The 17,683-nt window shown below is 60.2% G+C and overlaps 1 protein-coding gene across 8 annotated transcripts in view; it reads left to right on the top strand.

Moving 5' to 3' along the window:
• CACNA1I (calcium voltage-gated channel subunit alpha1 I) overlaps positions 1-17,683 on the top strand; it is a 135,738-nt gene that overhangs the window by 96,104 nt on the left and 21,951 nt on the right. For all 8 annotated transcript variants that reach the window (XM_042947865.1, XM_042947857.1, XM_042947863.1 and 5 more), the window contains 13 exons: positions 475-896; positions 8,589-8,740; positions 9,405-9,590; positions 9,867-9,984; positions 10,720-10,875; positions 11,346-11,439; positions 12,438-12,640; positions 13,294-13,764; positions 14,059-14,159; positions 14,896-15,019; positions 15,303-15,371; positions 15,904-16,088; positions 16,548-16,674. In XM_042947865.1, coding sequence (XP_042803799.1) covers positions 475-896; positions 8,589-8,740; positions 9,405-9,590; positions 9,867-9,984; positions 10,720-10,875; positions 11,346-11,439; positions 12,438-12,640; positions 13,294-13,764; positions 14,059-14,159; positions 14,896-15,019; positions 15,303-15,371; positions 15,904-16,088; positions 16,548-16,674 — 2,408 coding nt within the window. The remainder of the gene's footprint in view (positions 1-474; positions 897-8,588; positions 8,741-9,404; positions 9,591-9,866; positions 9,985-10,719; positions 10,876-11,345; positions 11,440-12,437; positions 12,641-13,293; positions 13,765-14,058; positions 14,160-14,895; positions 15,020-15,302; positions 15,372-15,903; positions 16,089-16,547; positions 16,675-17,683) is intronic.

Raw genomic sequence — 17,683 nt, forward strand, 5'->3', positions numbered from 1 at the left:
GAGAGGTCACCTTGGCGCTCTCTAAGGGGCGTCCGTCCGCTGCATCAAGCTGACTCTTTTAGAAGCTCTTTTAGAAACTCTTTCTCAGCCATTTCCCCAAGTCCAATGTGAGCAAGCAGGGCCGTGGGAGGGCTGGGCCTCGGGCCAGGAGATGATGTAGCCAGGACAGGCGACAAACACACGTGCCCCAGGCACTGTTCTAGGCACGCCAACACATCCACAGTAGAGCCCTCCCCACGGCCCTCGCTTGTCACAGGGGCCAGCCAAGCCCAGAGAGGTAAAGCCAGTCCCCCAGGACTACAAGCCACTCGACCTCCTCACCCAGACAGAACCTGAGCCACAGGAACTTGAGGCACACATGGGTCTGTGTCCCAGGGTTAGCTTGACCCCTGGGGTGGGCAGGTCCTGCCCCCTCGGAGCCCCTCAGGCCTGTGTAACCTGAGGCGCCGACCCTGCCTTGTGTTTGCTTCGCAGAGCTGTGCCCTCGACACAGTCCCCTGGACCCGATGCCCCACACGCCGGTGCAGCCCATCTCTGCCGTGCTGGCCTCCGATCCTGCCAGCTGTCCCCGCTGCCAGCACGAGGGGAGCCGGCGGCCCTCGGGCCCGGGCAGCACCGACTCGGGCCAGGAGGGCTCGGGCTCTGGTGGCTCAGGTGGTGACTCGGAGGAGGTGGATGGGGACGGGGCCCGGAGCAGCGAGGATGGGACCTCCTCAGGCCTGGAGAAGGAGGACGAGGAGGAACAGGCGGACGGGGCGGCCCGGCTGTGCGGGGATGTGTGGCGCGAGACCCGAGCCAAGCTTCGAGGCATCGTGGACAGCAAGTACTTCAACCGGGGCATCATGATGGCCATCTTGGTTAACACCGTCAGCATGGGCATCGAACACCATGAGCAGGCCAGTGGGGGCGGGCGCTGGGCGCGGGGGCGGGCGTGGGCGCGGGGGGAGGGCTGGACGCCTAGGCCCAAGCCGGCCCCACGCAGCCCGGGCTGTTGAACATCCCCTGGGTGTCTGTCTGCCCCCTGACCGGGGCCGGGTCCGATTCTGCCCTGCGGCCTCGGTGCCCAGCCCCGGGCCCGGCCCAGAGGAGAGGGAAGCTCCAGGTGTGTGCCTAGTGGGTGAGTGAGCGAGGGAGGCGGAGCTGGTACTGGGGCCCGCTGGGTTGAGATCCAGCTCCCGTCTCCTGAGTGGCGCGGCCTGGACACCAGGCACCCACAGCCCTTCCCCTGTCCGTCCTGCCAAACCTGACTTCCGGTCATCGCCTTTCCCACGAGCCCTCCTGTCCATTCTCCCCCAAACAGCTGGCGTGGTCTTTCCCGAGGCCGGGCTTTCCCCTCTCCCCAACCTGCCGCAGCTCCCCATTGCCCTCGGCACAAAACACAGACCTTTCCTCTGACGGCCAAGGTCCCTCTGTGGCAGTGCCTTCAGCAGGTTGGGCGTCCTCCTGTCCCTGATGTCCCCACATAGTCCACCCTCCACGCAGCCCGGCGGCACTGAGGGTGGCCCCAGGGTTGCCCTGCAAAGACTGTCCCCCGTCTCCCTCCTCGGCCAACCCTGTGGTTTCTTCTGTCCTCAGCACTGGGTGCGTGGAGTGCAGAGTGGGTGTTGGCTGAGTTCATGGTGTGTCCCAGGCCCCCTGGGCCATCGGGGTTCAGAGACATGGCCCCAAGGGAGATGGCAAGAGCACAGGGAGGATGTGTAAGAGATAAGAGGCTACTTGTAGGGACACAGGAAGGAGGGCTGTGGGGGGTTAGCACACATGTGCCCAGCAAATAGGTCATACCGTGGGTGACGGCCTGTGTGACAAGTCCATTCCTGGCTCCATTCGAAAAACACCGTTTTCTGACTCACCTAGCCCCTGGGTAGGTTTCCTCCGTTGACCTGACCCCTACCCCGTGAGGGCACCCCGCTTGGCAGCTAGTGACCTTGAGGCCTAGGGAGGGGATGTCACTGATCCAAGGTCCCACAGACAATCAGGGGTCAGATTTGAACCCACATCTTTCTTTTTTTTTTTTTTTTTAACATTTATTTATTTTTGAGAGACAGAGAGAGGCAGAGCATGAGCAGGGGAGGGGGAGAGAGAGAGAGAGATACAGAATCTGAAGCAGGCTCCAGGCTCTGAGCTGTTTGTTAGCACAGAGCCTGGCGCGGGGCTCAAACTCACGAACCGCGAGACCATGATCTGAGCTGAAGTGGGATGCTCAACCGACTGAGCTACCCAGGTGCCCCACCCACATCTTTCTTTAACATTTATTTATTTTTGAGTGGGTGACAGAGAGTGCGCAAGTTTGAGCAGGGGAGGGACAGAGAGAGAGGGAGACACAGAATCCGAGGCAGGCTTCAGGCTCCAAGCTGTCAGCACAGAGCCCGAAGCGGGGCTTGAACCCACAGAGCCATGAGATCACAACCTGAAGCGAAGTCAGACACTCAACCGATTGAGCCACCCAGGCGCCCCTGAACCCACATCTTTCTGTGGCGAGACTGACACCCCCACGGGGTTCAGAATGTGGCACCCCCTTTGCTTTCCTGCCGCCTGCTTTCTGCGGAGGCCCTCCACCCGCCCACTGCGCCCCGCGGTGGGCCACACTCTCATTTCCCTCTTCATTAGCTCTCCAAGTGCTGGCTCCATTCAATTTCCTTAAATGCGGCCCCTGGGGCTGCAGCGACACTCTGTTTGGAGCTGCAGGTTTGCCAGCCATTCCGGCTTAATTAAAAAGGTCTCTGGGGAAGACTGGGGGGAAGGCTGTCTGCAGGGTAAAGCTGGTGAGAGAGGCAGCCCAGACCTCCTGGCCTAGGGCTCAGGCTCCTGGCCTTTCCTGGCCTAGGCTTGCCGGTGGGGTGGGGGCAGAAGCCTGGCTGGGCCAGCGGTCCCGGAGGGGGGTCTCGTGGGGAAACAGTGATGTTGGGGTCCTGGCTCTAATTTCTGAGCGGCTTGTCACAGTGCTGCCTGGGCACGGTTCCCGCCAGGGGCTTGTGGGAACCGGCTTGCGAGAGCCAATTTTCTGTCGCTCGGGAACTTCGAAAGCCTGATTTTAAACAGTTGGTAGCTTGGAATTGGCCGTGGTGGGAGTCTTTACACCACAGAAATTGGCATATGCTACAGATCAGGGCTACTTTTCAGAGGCCTGTTTGCCAGGGTTCTGTGGGCCGCGGCCCCTCCGCCTCCCCACCAGCCCGATCTCAGGGCCTCCCTGCCTGGCCTGTACCCTGCTCGCCCCCTGCTGCCCCTGCCTGGGCTCCTTCCTTGGTTCTGCCTCTGACCAGCAGGCGGCCTCGGGCAAGTCACTTGGCCTCCCTCAGCCAGCAGCTCCGTCTGTAACCGGGCACACGGACCCTCTGCACAGAGGGGCTGGGAGGGTTAAATGCGTTAAAGAGCCCAGCACGTAGTAGGTGCTCACTAATTTGCAATTATTTATGAGTCTTCTGTTTGAACCTCACATCACCACCCTTGGGGTGAATTTACCTCCTGCTGTCTGGAGCCTCAAAAAATTAATGAATTTAAAAAAAAAGCGAGGGGGAGGGAGAATTTTTTAAAATGTTCTTTTTAAAGCAGCCTGGAGTGGCAGCCATTGTTCTGCTGAGCGCAGCGCGGGGCCTGCTGGGGGCCTGCTGGTATTTTTGCCCCACTCCTCTCTGCTCCCGGACGTGGCTTGGCGGGAAACGATCCGCCCCCGTGTTTATTTTGAGCAGCCCCGTCTGAGGTGGTGCCTGCAGAGAGAGGTGGCCCAGGGCCACTGGAAGGCCGGGAGAGTGGGGAGGAGGGGAAGGAGAAGATGGGTGAACGCGCACAGCCCCTTTCCTGCAGGGGTGGAGACCGTGGAGGGGGAGGCATCGCAGGGGCCTGGCAGGGAGACTGGCGCTGCCATGGGGACAGTAGGTAGTGACAGTGGGGCACAGCCTGGGCATTGCTCTCTTACTCCATCCGCCACCCCTGCCTCTGTGGTCTCAGGTGCTCAAATGAGAGGTGAGACTGCAGGTGTCTCCGGCCAAAGTGGCCATTGCTACCCAGATCACAAGGGGTTCCAACGTCTCTAGGTTCCTCATGGTCAAAGATGCTGTTCCTTGCAGGGACTGGCCTGGGAGGCGGTGACAGGTAAAAGGTGGGGGGGTCATCCAGGCAGGGGCCTGCTTGTGACCCATGAGGTGGCCAGACGGGGCTGAGGTCTGCTCTTTGGCTGAGGCTACATGACAAGCAGGCGGATGGGGTCAGATTCATCCATCATTACTCACTGTCATGTGTTGCCACATTTCTTCCCCTTGTGATCCTCATGGCAGCCCAATGGGGCAGGCAAGGCGAGTGTCTCATATCCATTGAGCAGATGGGGAAACTGAGGCATGCCCAGGTGATATGGTGAGCAACTGAGAGAGCAGGGCTCCAGGATGCCAAGGTGGAGGTGGAGGTTCCACAAAGCAGACAGGAGGCAGTGGGGGAGGTCTGGGTGGGGAAGCTTTGCTCCCGGGAGCAGTCCCTATGGTCCCCTTCTCCCTCCCCCAGCACTCACCTCTCCAGGCGCGTGACTCCTCCCAAGGCGGGCAAGGCTGCCCTCAGTCCCATCCCATCCTGGAACTGAAGGAGGTCACCGAGTTGGACAACAAGAAACAGAGGGCTTGGCTGGATGGGCAGCAGGGATGGGGTGCAGGAAGCCCCCCGGGGCCGGCTGGGGCATGTCTACTGGCCCCTACTCACAGGAGAGTGCATTCAAGGCCTCCAGCCAGTGGATGGGTCAAAGCAGTCTTTATTTTCCCTTCTGCAGCCCCCACATCATTGCTGACCCAGGTCTGGGAGGACTCTGGGAAGAGGAGGACAGGCTGGCTTAGTGCCCAACATTCCAGCTCTGTGGGCGCTTAGGGGAGAGAGCCAACATGGGCTGCAGTCAGGGAAGCCTTCCCAAAGGCAGTGGCACGGGCAGTGGCTCCTGAAGGTTGACTACGAGTTTATCAGTGAGACAGAGGAGGGACAGGTACAGGGACCAGGAGCTCAGGCATTCCCCCAAAGGACCCTGAGCCCTGAAGGAGGATGTGCAGGAGACAGCCCGGGAGGCTGGTGAGGGGGCTATCCATCCACAAAGTGCCTCAAGGCAGTGGAGAGCCACGGAAGGCTTCTAAACAGGACAGCGACATGTCTGTACTGAACTGGATCGTCAAGTCAGAAAAGTGGGGCAGGTGATGCCGTCACAGCCATGGGGATGGGGACAGGCCAGAGGGAGAATACCTGTGATTCAGGTTGAGATGTGATTCCGCCACTGCCTGGCCCTGGCCCTGGCCCTGGGCAGTCACTTCCCTCTGAGTCTGTTTCCCCCTCTACAAAATGGGGATACTATAGGGTAACGTTTGAGATTTAGATGAGATAATTCATGGAAGGTGCTTAGCACCGACTGGCACGTGGGAGACGTTTAACACCGGCTGCCATTATCATCATGGGATGGTACCGGGCTCCAGGGGTTCCTGCGGACAGCCTAGGGACTCCTGCCCACCGGGGCCCTTACGCACCCCTGCAGAAATGGCCAGCCTTGTGCCTCCAAGCCTGGCATGGGGCCAGAAGGAGTGGGCCCCTGCCCCTCTCCCTCCACTTTGGGCCTCCAGGATGTAGTCCCTCCTTACCTGCCCTCGCTCCTCCTGCCTCCAGCTCAGCGTGATGTTCTGCCCTTTTTCACCCCGTTCCACTGGGGTCTTGGCCACCTCCAGATGCCTCTCTGCAGCCTCTGCCTGGCGGTCTGTCTGCCTGCTGTCTCCCACTTTCCTGGCTCCTGCAGTGACGCCCGCAATGTCATGATCCCGGTCCCTTATTCTGTTTTTATCTGTGTTTTTCTTTCTGCCTCATGTCTCCACACCCCACCTTTGCCTCTCAGTCGCCGTATCTATATTTGTCTGTCTGTCTGTCCATCTCCGTCGTGGCTCCCCCCCCCCACTCCCGTCCCTCTTCACATACCCTCCCACCTCGGTTTCACGATACAGAATAGCCTGCGTTCATCTGTCTGTCTCCCGCTCGCTGTCGCTCTCCCAGAAAAATGCCTGCGGGAGTGACGGATGGTCCATTAGAGAAAGATTAACAGGTGTGCACTTGACTAGAGAAACAGCTGCTGCAAGTGGGGGGGGAGGGGCGGGCGCGCGGGTGACCTTTCCGGAGAGCGGTGGCCTCCCCAGCACTCGTGGGCGGGAGTGTGTGTGTGCAGCGCGTGTGGCCCCGAGCCGAGTGGCCGCCATTACGGACTGTCAGCGGCCACACTTCTCATCCCCGCTGATCTCGCGGTGGCAGGGTGGGAAATTGGTGGCTTGGCTCGGCCGGGGATGCCGGGCCCCAGCCCCTCCCCCCGTCTCAGGGTCCCACTTCCCTTTCGGGACCATTTTGTGAGTCAAATGTAATTACAGATGGAAATGGGGCCTTCTTTTATCTGGGCTTGAGAGGACCTGGCAGTTTTATTAGGTTTTCCCGGGCACGAGGCAGAAGGGCGGTTCTTTTTTTCTCTTCTCCTTTTAACCCAAATGGAATCACAGTCAGGCCCCTAAAGGTGCCCTGTCACCTGGTGGAGGGGCTGGGCTGGGGCTGGGGGTGCTGATGGTTGGCAGCTCCCCCCCCCCCCCAGTCTTGCGCTGGCCGGTCCCTCTGCCCAGATACCTTCTCTTCTCCTCCCTCTCACTGGGTTCCCCCTCTCAGCTTTGAGGGCTCTGCTGAGATGTCACTTCTTCCAGGAAGGTGCCCCTGCAGGCACCTGACTGCAGGATTACCGTTCCCTCAAAGCTCCCTCACCTTTCTCTGTTTTTGGCAGCTACGGCTGTTTGTCAGCTCGGGGGGTTGGGCTTTGCCACCGGAACCTGCGCTTCTTGGGGGCGGGGAGGATGCCCTGATGCATTCACCACTGGCCATCCTGGGTAGCACGCCCAGCCCACCGTGCTCAGCTCACCTGTAGAATGCATGCAACAATGAACGAGCAGAGGAGAGAGAGCAGATGAGTTCAGGTGGAGTTTCTGTGTGTGTGATGGAGAGCAGTTTGGAGTCTGATTTTGTGGCTCTGCTGCCTCCTGGCCGGGTGGCTCAGGGCGAGTCAGTTCACCTCCCCGAGCCTCAGTGTCCTTATCTGTAAAACGGAGGCACCAGCAGATTGTTGGAGGCGTCCGTAATTGTGCCGGATGTCAAGCTCAGTGCGCATGCTCAGGCCTAAAGAATGGCCCTTCCCCTCTCTGTGATTCAGGCTTGTTGGTGAACAGAAACCCGGCACTTTCACAGTCCTAGAGAGAGAAGGGAGGCGCTGGAGCCCCGTATGGCTCTTAGCAGGGAGCCCTGGAATGAATATCATCTTACTCCACCCCCTCGTTTTATGGATGAGAAAACTGAGGTTGGGGGGGGAATGTCCCTAGAGCCCTGTCTCCTAGTCATGGCCTGTAGTGTGGTCTGTTTTGGATTCCAGGGTTGCTCAGATGGTTCCGCTTATACGGGTGTCTCTTGCTGCTAAAAACCAGGAGGGAAAGAGCTCCAGGGTCAGAAGGTGCTAGTCTCTTTCTGATCAGCCGGTGACTTGAACCCTTGTCCTCTCTGGGCTCTAGTGTCTTCCCCTGAGAAGTGTGTGAAGCCAGCCCCCTGGACCAGGGTGCTCGCAGACATTAAAGAGTTGGGTGGCACACAGTAGGCGCATGGTCTCTGTCTGCCCTTCTCAGGGCACAGTGGTCTCCAGCCACCCACGATCCTGAGGTGGCCATTGCTGGGGAAGGGGAGAGTGGGGAGGGCTCCGTCGGGAGGTCTGCACAGGCAGAGGTTAATGGTGGGAGCCTTGGAGGCAGGCTGCCTGAGTTCAGATACCGGCTCTGCCCCTTACCAGCCCCACAGCCGAAGGCAGGGGCTGGCCTTCTCCGAACCTGCTTCTTCATCTGCAAAACGGGCTCTTATGGGATTAAGTGACACGACGCCTGTAAAGTTCAAAAAAACAGGTCCTGTGTGTGGTAAGTGCTTCCTAAGTGGGATAGGGTCATGGGCAAACAGGGGTCATGGGCAAACAGGGAGTTTCTGGCGTCGACTGGCCTGTCTTCTTGTCTTGCTCTGCATCAGCTTCCAAGACTCCTCCCTCCCTCCCTCCCTCCTTCCTTCCTTCCATGTTTATTTACTTGAGAGAGAGAGAGAGAGAGAGAGAGAGCGAGCAGGGGAGGGACAGAGAGAGAGGGAGACACAGAATCTGAAGCAGGCTCCAGGCTCTGAGCTGTCAGCACAGAGCCCGATGCGGGGCTTGAACTCATGAACCACGAGATCATGACCTGAGCTGAAGTCAGACGCTCAACCCACTGAGCCACCCAGGCGCCCCTTCCAAGCCTGCTTTCTGATAGGTCCCCTCAGTGTGCAGTATCAGCATCGTTTCCAAATGTGTAGAAGGCCAGCCCCGTGGGGTCCCCCCATGTCAGTGGACTCTTAATGACAGCAGAGGTACAGCAGAGTTCTGAGGCTCTCAAGGCTGTTGCGGTCCAGTGAAGACATTGACCTGCCAGCTCACTCAGCCTCCCTGCCTCCCTGGGGGTCCTGCAGCCGATGAGCGTCCACAGAGGATCCATGGCTGTGCTCTGGCCTGACCGGGGTCCCCGGTCCCTTTCCCTGCGCCCCCACAGCCCGAGGAGCTGACCAACATCCTAGAGATCTGTAACGTCGTCTTCACCAGCATGTTCGCCCTGGAGATGCTCCTGAAGCTGGCCGCCTTCGGGCTCTTCGACTACCTGCGCAACCCCTACAACATCTTCGACAGCATCATCGTCATCATCAGGTGCTGCCCCTGCTGCCAGCGAGCTGGGGGCCCGGAAGCAGAGTGGGGAGGGGGGCGGGGGAATCTAGTGCCCCGTCCCCCGCCGGTAAACAAAGCATGTCCGGGCACAAAGGAAATCAATTGCGCAGAAACCCAGTTCTCGAATATTTACAAATTTGTCCCCCAGTAACATACGTGCTTCTAGATTAATGCATTAAGTAGCAACATCCAGCAGCAGGTCTTGGGACTACCGTCATCCCAAAGAAAGGATGGGTATAAATAGTGTTTGGGAATATGTCCATCAGCTGTTGTAAGATATAAAAACAGCGGTTTTGATCGGTCAAAAAGCCATAAAGATTGCTCATTCTCTGTGGCTTGTTTTCATTCATGATCTAAAGAATGGTAAATCTCACGGAGAGGTCAGTGGCCTTCGTAGACCTCCTGAATCCTAGCCAGAGACTGCTCAGGGGGGTTGTCCGTGGACTCCAGGTCAAGAGCCCCTGGTTTGAGCATGCCCTGGAGCAGCGACGGCCCGTGAAACATGTTATTTGTGGGATGAATGAATGAATGGATGTTCTCCATCTCTCTGCCCCCCCCCACCCACTGGCCTCCCCTTGCCCTCCTCTCCCTCTGCTCTGCCCTCCGCTGAACGCTCCTGCCTCTCTCCCCTCCTGCCTCCTCCCAGCATCTGGGAGATTGTGGGGCAGGCGGACGGCGGCCTGTCGGTGCTGCGGACCTTCCGGCTGCTGCGGGTGCTCAAGCTGGTGCGTTTCATGCCCGCGTTGCGGCGCCAGCTGGTGGTGCTCATGAAGACCATGGACAACGTGGCCACCTTCTGCATGCTGCTCATGCTCTTCATCTTCATCTTCAGGTGAGCCCTGCCCACCCTGGGGAGGGCCGGAGCCTGGGGCGGGATTGGGGGGGGGACATGGCTGCTTGAGCTTCTCCAGGCGCCACCCTGGACCTGGCTGCGAGTCCTGACGCCATCACTGAATCCCCTATGGCTCTGGGCGAGGACTTGCCCTCTGAGCCTCAGCGTTGGCTTCTGTAGAACGGAACCAGCGCTGCCCCTGCCATCTTACCCGGCCGTTCTGAGAACGACACAAGGTGGGTGGGTCCCTTGAGCCACCCCCATTCCCCCCCCCAGCATCCTCGGGATGCACATCTTTGGCTGCAAATTCAGCCTGCGCACGGACACAGGAGACACGGTCCCCGACAGGAAGAACTTTGACTCCCTGCTGTGGGCCATCGTCACAGTGTTCCAGGTGAGCAGCAGCACGTGTTCACATATGTCAGGGGAAGGGGTTTCTCCCAGGACCGCCGCTTGGCTTGCTTTTCAGAGGCGCCCCTCGGAGAATCCAGAGAAGGGGGGTGGCTCGCCAGGGAGGCCCCTCAACTCCGGGCTCCGGCAGGCAGGTGTGGGTGCGGGGTCAGGCTGGCACTGCATTGGCTCTGGCAGCTGACTGGCCACCTGGTGCCCGTCTCTGCCCCTCCACCCCCGCCCCAAGACCTGGGTGCATTGGGATTCTTCCCTGAGGCTATTTTCTCGCCATGGTTAAATGAGTGTGCACGGGGCCGGGGGGCAGAAGGAAGAAGGGTGGGCTCGTGGAGGGGCCGGGGGGGGGGGGGCGCGAGCAGATAGCAGATAGAGCAGAGAGGATAGGGCTGTGGGAGCAGCCAGGAAGGAGCACCCATCAGCGGGGAGTGAGAATCAGGGCAGGAGGTGGGTTGTGGGCCAGCGGGGTGGGGGGCGGGGAGGCAGTGGGCAGCGCAGTGTGCGAGTGAGGGGCACGGGCTGTGCCAGGTGGGCACACTGCCAGCTGGGGCCGTGTCACGTGAGGTCCCTGGGTGTGCTGGGGCACGCGTGAGAGGGTGCTGTAGGTGCGCACGGGCTGCAGGGTGCCTTCAGGCTCCTCCACCCGGTGGATGCCTTCTCCCTTGGGCTGGGCCGGGACCTGGGGGTACCCCAGGGCTGACCTGTGCTCCCCCTCCCCCCACAGATCCTCACCCAGGAGGACTGGAATGTTGTCCTCTACAACGGCATGGCGTCCACCTCCCCCTGGGCCTCCCTCTACTTTGTCGCCCTCATGACCTTTGGCAACTATGTGCTCTTCAACCTCCTGGTGGCCATCTTGGTGGAGGGTTTCCAGGCGGAGGTGAGTGCGGCCCTGGCGGGGGAAGCACCCGCATGGGGCCTGGACCAGGCTGGGTGGGGGAGGGGTCTGGATGGGGGAGGGCTGCAAGTCAGACATCTAGCAGGGAACACTTTCCGAAGGAGGGGGTTGTCAATTAGGTGGTGAGCTACCGGTCACAGGAAGCATGCAAGTGGAGGCTGCAACGGGATCCTTGTCTCTCCCTCGGAGGTGTAGGACAAGGTCTCTCCATCTCTGAAATTCTAAAGCCCCCGAGATCTGGATCCTGCCTCCTCCTTTCTCTGAGGTTTAGGGGTTACTTGCAGTCAGGCGGGTGTGGGCCTATGGGCTCGGTCCTCGTTAGCTTCTCACTTTCCCTTTCTGAGGCTCTGTTTCCCTGTCTGTAAAATGGGCATGAAAGACCCATTGAAAAATTCAGGAGGGAGGGAAGGGCTGAGCCAACGTGCATTCCAACAAGCGGGATGGTCTCCCAGGGTGACGCCAATCGCTCCTACTCGGACGAGGATCAGAGCTCATCCAACATGGAGGAGTTCGACAAGCTCCAGGAAGGCCTGGATAGCGGCGGAGGTAAACAGGTCTCCACTGTCACCTGGGGGACCAGGACCCTTCCCCAGAGAGATCCAGGGGGGCTCAGGGCTCAGCATCAGCTTTCCCCTTAAGCCCAGGCTCCAGGACCGCTAATTCTCCGTGGTTTGTTTACATTCATAATGGAAAGAAACAGGCAAATCCCCCAAAAGAAGTCAGTGACGTTCATAACCCTCCTGAGTTCTAGCCACAGAGGTAGGTGCACTTCACCCTCACCCCTCCATGGTGTGGCCTGTTGGGAAGAGACAGCCTCAGGCCCCAGGACTCCTGCTTCTGGTCCTGTTTGGCCCCATGGGGCAGCTTGGAACAAGCCTCCGCAACCCATGGCCGGTGTCGTCCTTGAAAACCGGGCTGTACCATTTTTGCCTTGCTTCCTAAAGTGGGCCCAGGAGTGAGGTTTCTATGATGGGTGAACACAGCCTGGCCCTGAATACAGGAGGCAGGGGATCCACTCAGCCAAAAAGAAAGCTGACATGATGAACGCTGAGTCATGTGTAGACATGTTGAATCACTGGGGCACCTGGGTGGCTCAGTCGGTTAAGCATTTGACTTCAGCTCAGGTCATGATCTCACAGTTCGTGAGTTCGAGCGCCGCATCGGTTTCTGTGCTGACCGCTCAGAGCCTGGATGGAGCCTACTTCGGATTCTGTGTTTCCCTTTCTCTCTGCCCCTCCCCCGCTTGTGCTCTGTCTCTAACAAAATGAATAAACGTTAAAAAAAATGAAAAAAAAAAAGAAATGTTGAATCACTACCTTGTACATCTGGAACTAATATAACACTGTATGTCAACTGTGCTGAATTAAAATTAAAAACTTAATAAAAAAAAGAAAGCTGAGAGCTGTGCAGGAAGGGTCCAACGGGGAAGGTGGGGGAAGTCTCCCAGAAAAACTCTCTATTTCTGTTTCCATCCATGTCTGTCTCATGAATTCTTTTGTTCTTATTCTATTTGCCCCTCTTTCCGTCTCCATCTCACCCTCCAGATCCCAAGATCTGCCCAATCCCCATGACCCCCAATGGGCACCTGGACCCCAGTCTCCCACTGGGTGGACATCTGGGCCCCCCCGGGGCTGCAGCACCCGCCCCCCGCCTCTCGCTGCAGCCGGACCCTGTCCTGGTGGCCCTGGGCTCCCGCAAGAGCAGCGTCATGTCACTGGGGAGGATGAGCTGTGACCAACGCTCCCTGGTGAGTCCCTGAGGGGTGCTCTGGGTGGGTGCTTCCTGCTGGGGTGTATGGGGAGGGACCCTGGGGAGAAGTGCCTGTCAGTCTAGCCTCAGGCTGGTGCCCGGGTGTAGGGGACCAGACTCTCCAGCTAGAACCAGGCAGGGACCATGTGTGTTGCATTCCTGAGTGCCTAGTGCCAGAGTAGGGCCTGGCAATGAATGAATGAATGAATGAATGAATGAATAGTGCCAGTGCGTCCAGTGTGGAGAATTGGGTTTTTACCATGGCCACACTGCAGACGGCAAAGAGCTGGGCTTTGGGGTCAGACATAGGAGAGTTCAAATCTAGCCTCTGCCACTTTCAAGCTGTGCGGCCATGAGCAAGCCCTCTCTGAACCTGCTTCCTTACCTGTAAAGTGGGAAGACTACCCTAACGTGCTCTGGCTTCCTCAAGGGAAGTGAGGCGGCAGGAGGAGATGTAACCACACCCTAGAGGCGCCCACACATCCATGGATGCCGATGGAGTGACAGCCGGTTAGGGAGAGGACCCCTGGGGTCTAGCCTGTTCTGTCACCCACCAGCCAGGCCTCAGCGGGTGTGCAGGCTGCCTTCAGTCACAACAGTGGGTCGCGTGTGTGTGGCGGGTGCGCTGACCCGAGCCCGGCTTCCTTCCAGTCCAGCTCCCGGAGCTCCTACTACGGGCCGTGGGGCCGCAGCGGGGCCTGGGCCAGCCGCCGCTCCAGCTGGAACAGCCTCAAGCACAAGTCGCAGTCGGCCGAGCACGAGTCCCTGCTCTCGGCGGAGCGCGGTGGCGGTCCCCGGGCCTGCGAGGGCCCCAGGGACGAGGGCCCGCCGCGGGCTGCGCCGCTGCACGCTCCGCACGCCCACCACGTGCACCACGGTCCCCACCCGGCGCACCGGCACCGCCACCACCGCCGGACGCTGTCCCTCGACACCAGAGACTCGATGGACCTGGCCGAGCTGGTGCCCGCCGTGGGCGCCCACCCCCGGGCGACCTGGAGGGCGGTGGGGCCGGCCCCCGGGCACGAGGACTGCAATGGCAGGATGCCCAGCATCGCCAAGGATGTCTTCACCAAAATGGACGACCGCCGGGATCGCGGGGAGGACGAGGAGGAGATGGACTACGTGAGCGGGCGCGGGGTCTAGGGGCGCGGCCCGGGGCCAGAGCCCAGGGGTACAGGGGCGGGGCTAGAGTGGGAGGGGACTCAAGGAGGGCGGGCAGGGGGCGGGGCCGGAACTGCCCACCCCAGCGACCCGCCCCGCTGGTAGAGGAGACCTCTTAGCCTTCCCTGGGTGGGGCGAGGGGTCTGTTCTCCTGGGAGAGGCGGCCCCAGTTTGGTGTTTGACCACCGGGGTGGGAGGAGATGCGCAGCTCTGCGCAGCGCCGACCCGGCTGCACTCCCATCTTGGCCTTGCCAGACCCTGTGCTTCCGCGTCCGCAAGATGATCGACGTCTATAAGCCTGACTGGTGCGAGGTCCGCGAGGACTGGTCTGTCTACCTCTTCTCCCCTGAGAACAGGTGGGCGAGGCCAGGCTCGGTGTGAGGTTAGAGTAGGGGGTTGGCGTGTCCGGGAGGGAGAGATACTTGCCAAGCCAGGCAAGGCTCCTGGTAGCGGGTCTTCCATACTCCAGAGGACCTTCCTGGCCCAGTGGTGGAGGGTCTGCAGGGCTGGGGGAGGGTCTAGGTGTTCATGCAGGGGCGGGGGGTGGGGGCTCCCTGGGCATCCCTAGTCCAGGCCATTCCTGTGCTGACACCAGGTTGGACAAATCCTCATGTAGCCTGGGGTGCTCACATCTGGAGGGGGCATCAGTAGGCCTCCTGGAGGAGGAGGCCTTTGTGCTGGGCTTTGGAGGCTATGGAGATAGCATTCCAGTAGGTGAAGCAGGGGTTGTGAGGAGGTGGAGGCTGGTCCAGGCGGTGGGAGCAGCCTGAGGGAAGGCCTAGGGGGCAGAAGCTGGGGGCATCAGGCAATGTGTGTCCAAATGGCTGGAGGTCCAGGCTCAGAGCTTTGAACCGGTGTTTGGAAGGCCTTGAGTGCCAGGGCAAGATGGATGGCCTTTATCCTGTGGTGCCATGTGCTCAGGGGAGGCAGCTCCGAGTGGGCACCTGAACAGACCGAAAGTCACCACCTGTTGTGTGGCCCGAGAAGAGAGATGTCTGCTCCTCATGGCCATCCTAGTCCCCATGTGTGTCTGGGCCCTCTGGGGCAAGGGGCACACTGACACTCATGTGGCACCCTGCCCATCCTGCCCAGGTTCCGAGTCCTGTGTCAGACCATCATTGCCCACAAGCTCTTCGACTATGTGGTCCTGGCCTTCATCTTTCTCAACTGCATCACCATCGCCCTGGAGAGGCCCCAGATCGAGGCCGGCAGCACCGTGAGTGGCCGAAGCCTTCGGGCAGGGCGAGGGACAAAGCGGAGGGGCAGGCCGCCAGGGACTGCTATGGGACACTGTGCGGGGCCGAGGGGGCTAGGAGAGCTCAGCCAGGCCCCACACCAGGCGCCGTGGAGGGAGGTGTGGCGGGAGCTTGCCGCTGGAGATGGGACACCTCCTGAGACCCGAGTAGCAGCAGGGTGCCCCTTGGCTGAAGGCAAGAGGCCGACCAGGGGGCTGAGCAGTTTGGGGAGCCCCTGGGCCCACAATATCTCCCTTCTTTCAGGAACGTATCTTCCTCACTGTGTCGAACTACATCTTCACAGCCATCTTCGTGGGCGAGATGACGCTGAAGGTAGCCCCCAGCTTCACTGGGGACCCTCTCCCACCCCCAGCGTGGGGGCCCTTGGCTCTGGGCAAACCCCTTAGAAAGCTTGTCACTCACTTGTCCCTCAGCCACATTCCACAGAGGGTGTGGGAGGCCCACCCCCGCTAGGTGCCAGCCCCTAGGTTGGGCTCCAGGGATCCGGAGGGGGGTCACTCTCCAGGAGCTCATATCCTGAGGGAAAGGCGAATGCAGGGGAACATCTACAGTGTCACCGAGATACTTGCTGGGGGTGTGGGGTGCAGGGGAAGGATCCCTTTCCGGATGCTGCCCAGAGCACTTGGCTTTGAATCGAATTGGGTTTGCCAGATATGCGGCGAGTAGGCAATGGGGCGGCTCGCCGGGCCTGTGTTTCAGGGGGGCAGCGGGGTACCTGACCCCTGCCAGACCATCCGCCCAGCCCTCTGCCTGTCTGCGTCCCGCCCCCTCACTGAGGCTGGCTACGCCGCCCCGCCCCCCAGTCGCGAAGTCGGGCTGACTCCGCCCATCGCCCCGCCCCCAGGTTGTCTCGCTGGGCCTGTACTTTGGCGAGCAGGCGTACTTGCGTAGTAGCTGGAACGTGCTGGATGGCTTTCTGGTCTTCGTGTCGATCATTGACATAGTGGTGTCTGTGGCCTCAGCCGGGGGAGCCAAGATCCTAGGGGTCCTTCGAGTCCTGCGGCTCCTGCGCACCCTACGGCCCCTGCGGTGAGGATGTGCCCGTGGATGGGGGAATCCCTGCGTGTTCTGGTGAAGCCCCCGGGGTCTAAGTGGACCTCTCACCCTAGCCCTCCTTACCCACTCATTCCTCTGATAGCACGTGCCAGATTAGCGGGGACAGGGACCAGGCTGTCGAAGCTGTTCCTGGGGATGGAGTCTGGAAACCCTAGCGGGAGAGGGGTGCTGAAGAGGCAGGGCTGAAGGTGGCCCCCAGGACTGCTACCCACTTTCTGTGTGTCCCTGGGTGGCTCGCTGCCATTTCTGGCCCTCAGTCTCCAGATGATGGTGTGGTGTGGACCCCAGGGGGACAGGGGTAGGGCATAGTGCCTTCCTGTGCATATAGATCTGGGGTCTGAGGTTCTCTACCCTGGTGACTCTGGGCACAGTGGGTGCTGTCTCCAGACATGGCTGTGGGCTTAGGGTGCCTCTGCCCCTTTCTGCCTCCAGTGTCATCAGCCGAGCGCCTGGTCTGAAGCTGGTGGTGGAGACGCTCATCTCTTCCCTCAAGCCCATTGGCAACATCGTCCTCATCTGCTGTGCCTTCTTCATCATCTTTGGCATCCTGGGGGTGCAGGTGAGGGGTGCTCAGGCGGGGCAGGCGCCGGGGTGAAGTTCGTGGTCGGGGAAGGGGCTCCATATTCCTGCTCAACTCTCCCGACCTTGTGTTGACCAGCCTGGGGGCTCAGGTGGCCCTGGTAGAGCATCCCTGTCCCTGCCAGTGGTGATCTCCCAGTCCAGGGAGGGAGGCAGACACAGACCTAAACATCTGAGTGTAAAGAAACCTGGGTAAATGGGATCACAGGGGTCGAAGCTACACAGAAACACAGGGCTGCTGGGAGCAAGAGGAAAAGCATCCAGAAGGCAGTGGCCTTGGCATTGGGCCTTGAAGGAAAAGTGATCCCGCAGATCATGGTGGGCGGAAGGTATTTCGGGGGAGGTGGGCACATGCGTGGAGGTGAGCTCAGGAGCTCTGGCTGGCATAGAGACATGAGCCAGATGGTAGGCTGGGCCAAGGTGGGAAAGACCTGGAACAGCAGCTGAGGAGCTAGGGCCAGTTTCTCTGGGGCAGAGACTTTGGAGAGTCTCGGACACAGGCAGGGCCTTGAGCCAACTCGGATTTTGGCTTGGAGCTCAGGAGGAGGACGGGACCTTAGGGCTGGACAGGGAGGAGGAGTGAGGCAGACTGTAAAAGTTTGTGACAGGGGAACGGCCAGAATGACCTGGGCCCTCTGGGGTCTGAGCTGCTGCTGAGACCTCCCTCTTCCTTGTGCCGAGGCCCCCCGGCTCCTCACCTGGTCCTGCGTTTGGGGCTGTGGCTGCAGAGGATTTCCGGGCACAGGTGTGCTTTGGGGTTGCTAAGAGATCTGTAACAGCCACCTGGGCAGGAGGGGTGTGGTGTGGACTCCATGTGGACAGTGACACCGCCCCTTCCAGGCAGAGCGCCTGGGTCCCTAGAGAGGGTCCCTTTACTTCTGTCTCTCACCCTTGGGGATACGCAGACAACTTTCTCCTGTTGAGTGTCTGCCCGCATCCCCGGGACTGAAGTGAGGTCTGAGAAAGAGCCCAGAAGTCAGACAGACCAG

Source organism: Panthera leo, chromosome B4, assembly GCF_018350215.1.
Source record: "Panthera leo isolate Ple1 chromosome B4, P.leo_Ple1_pat1.1, whole genome shotgun sequence".
NCBI lineage: Eukaryota > Metazoa > Chordata > Mammalia > Carnivora > Felidae > Panthera > Panthera leo.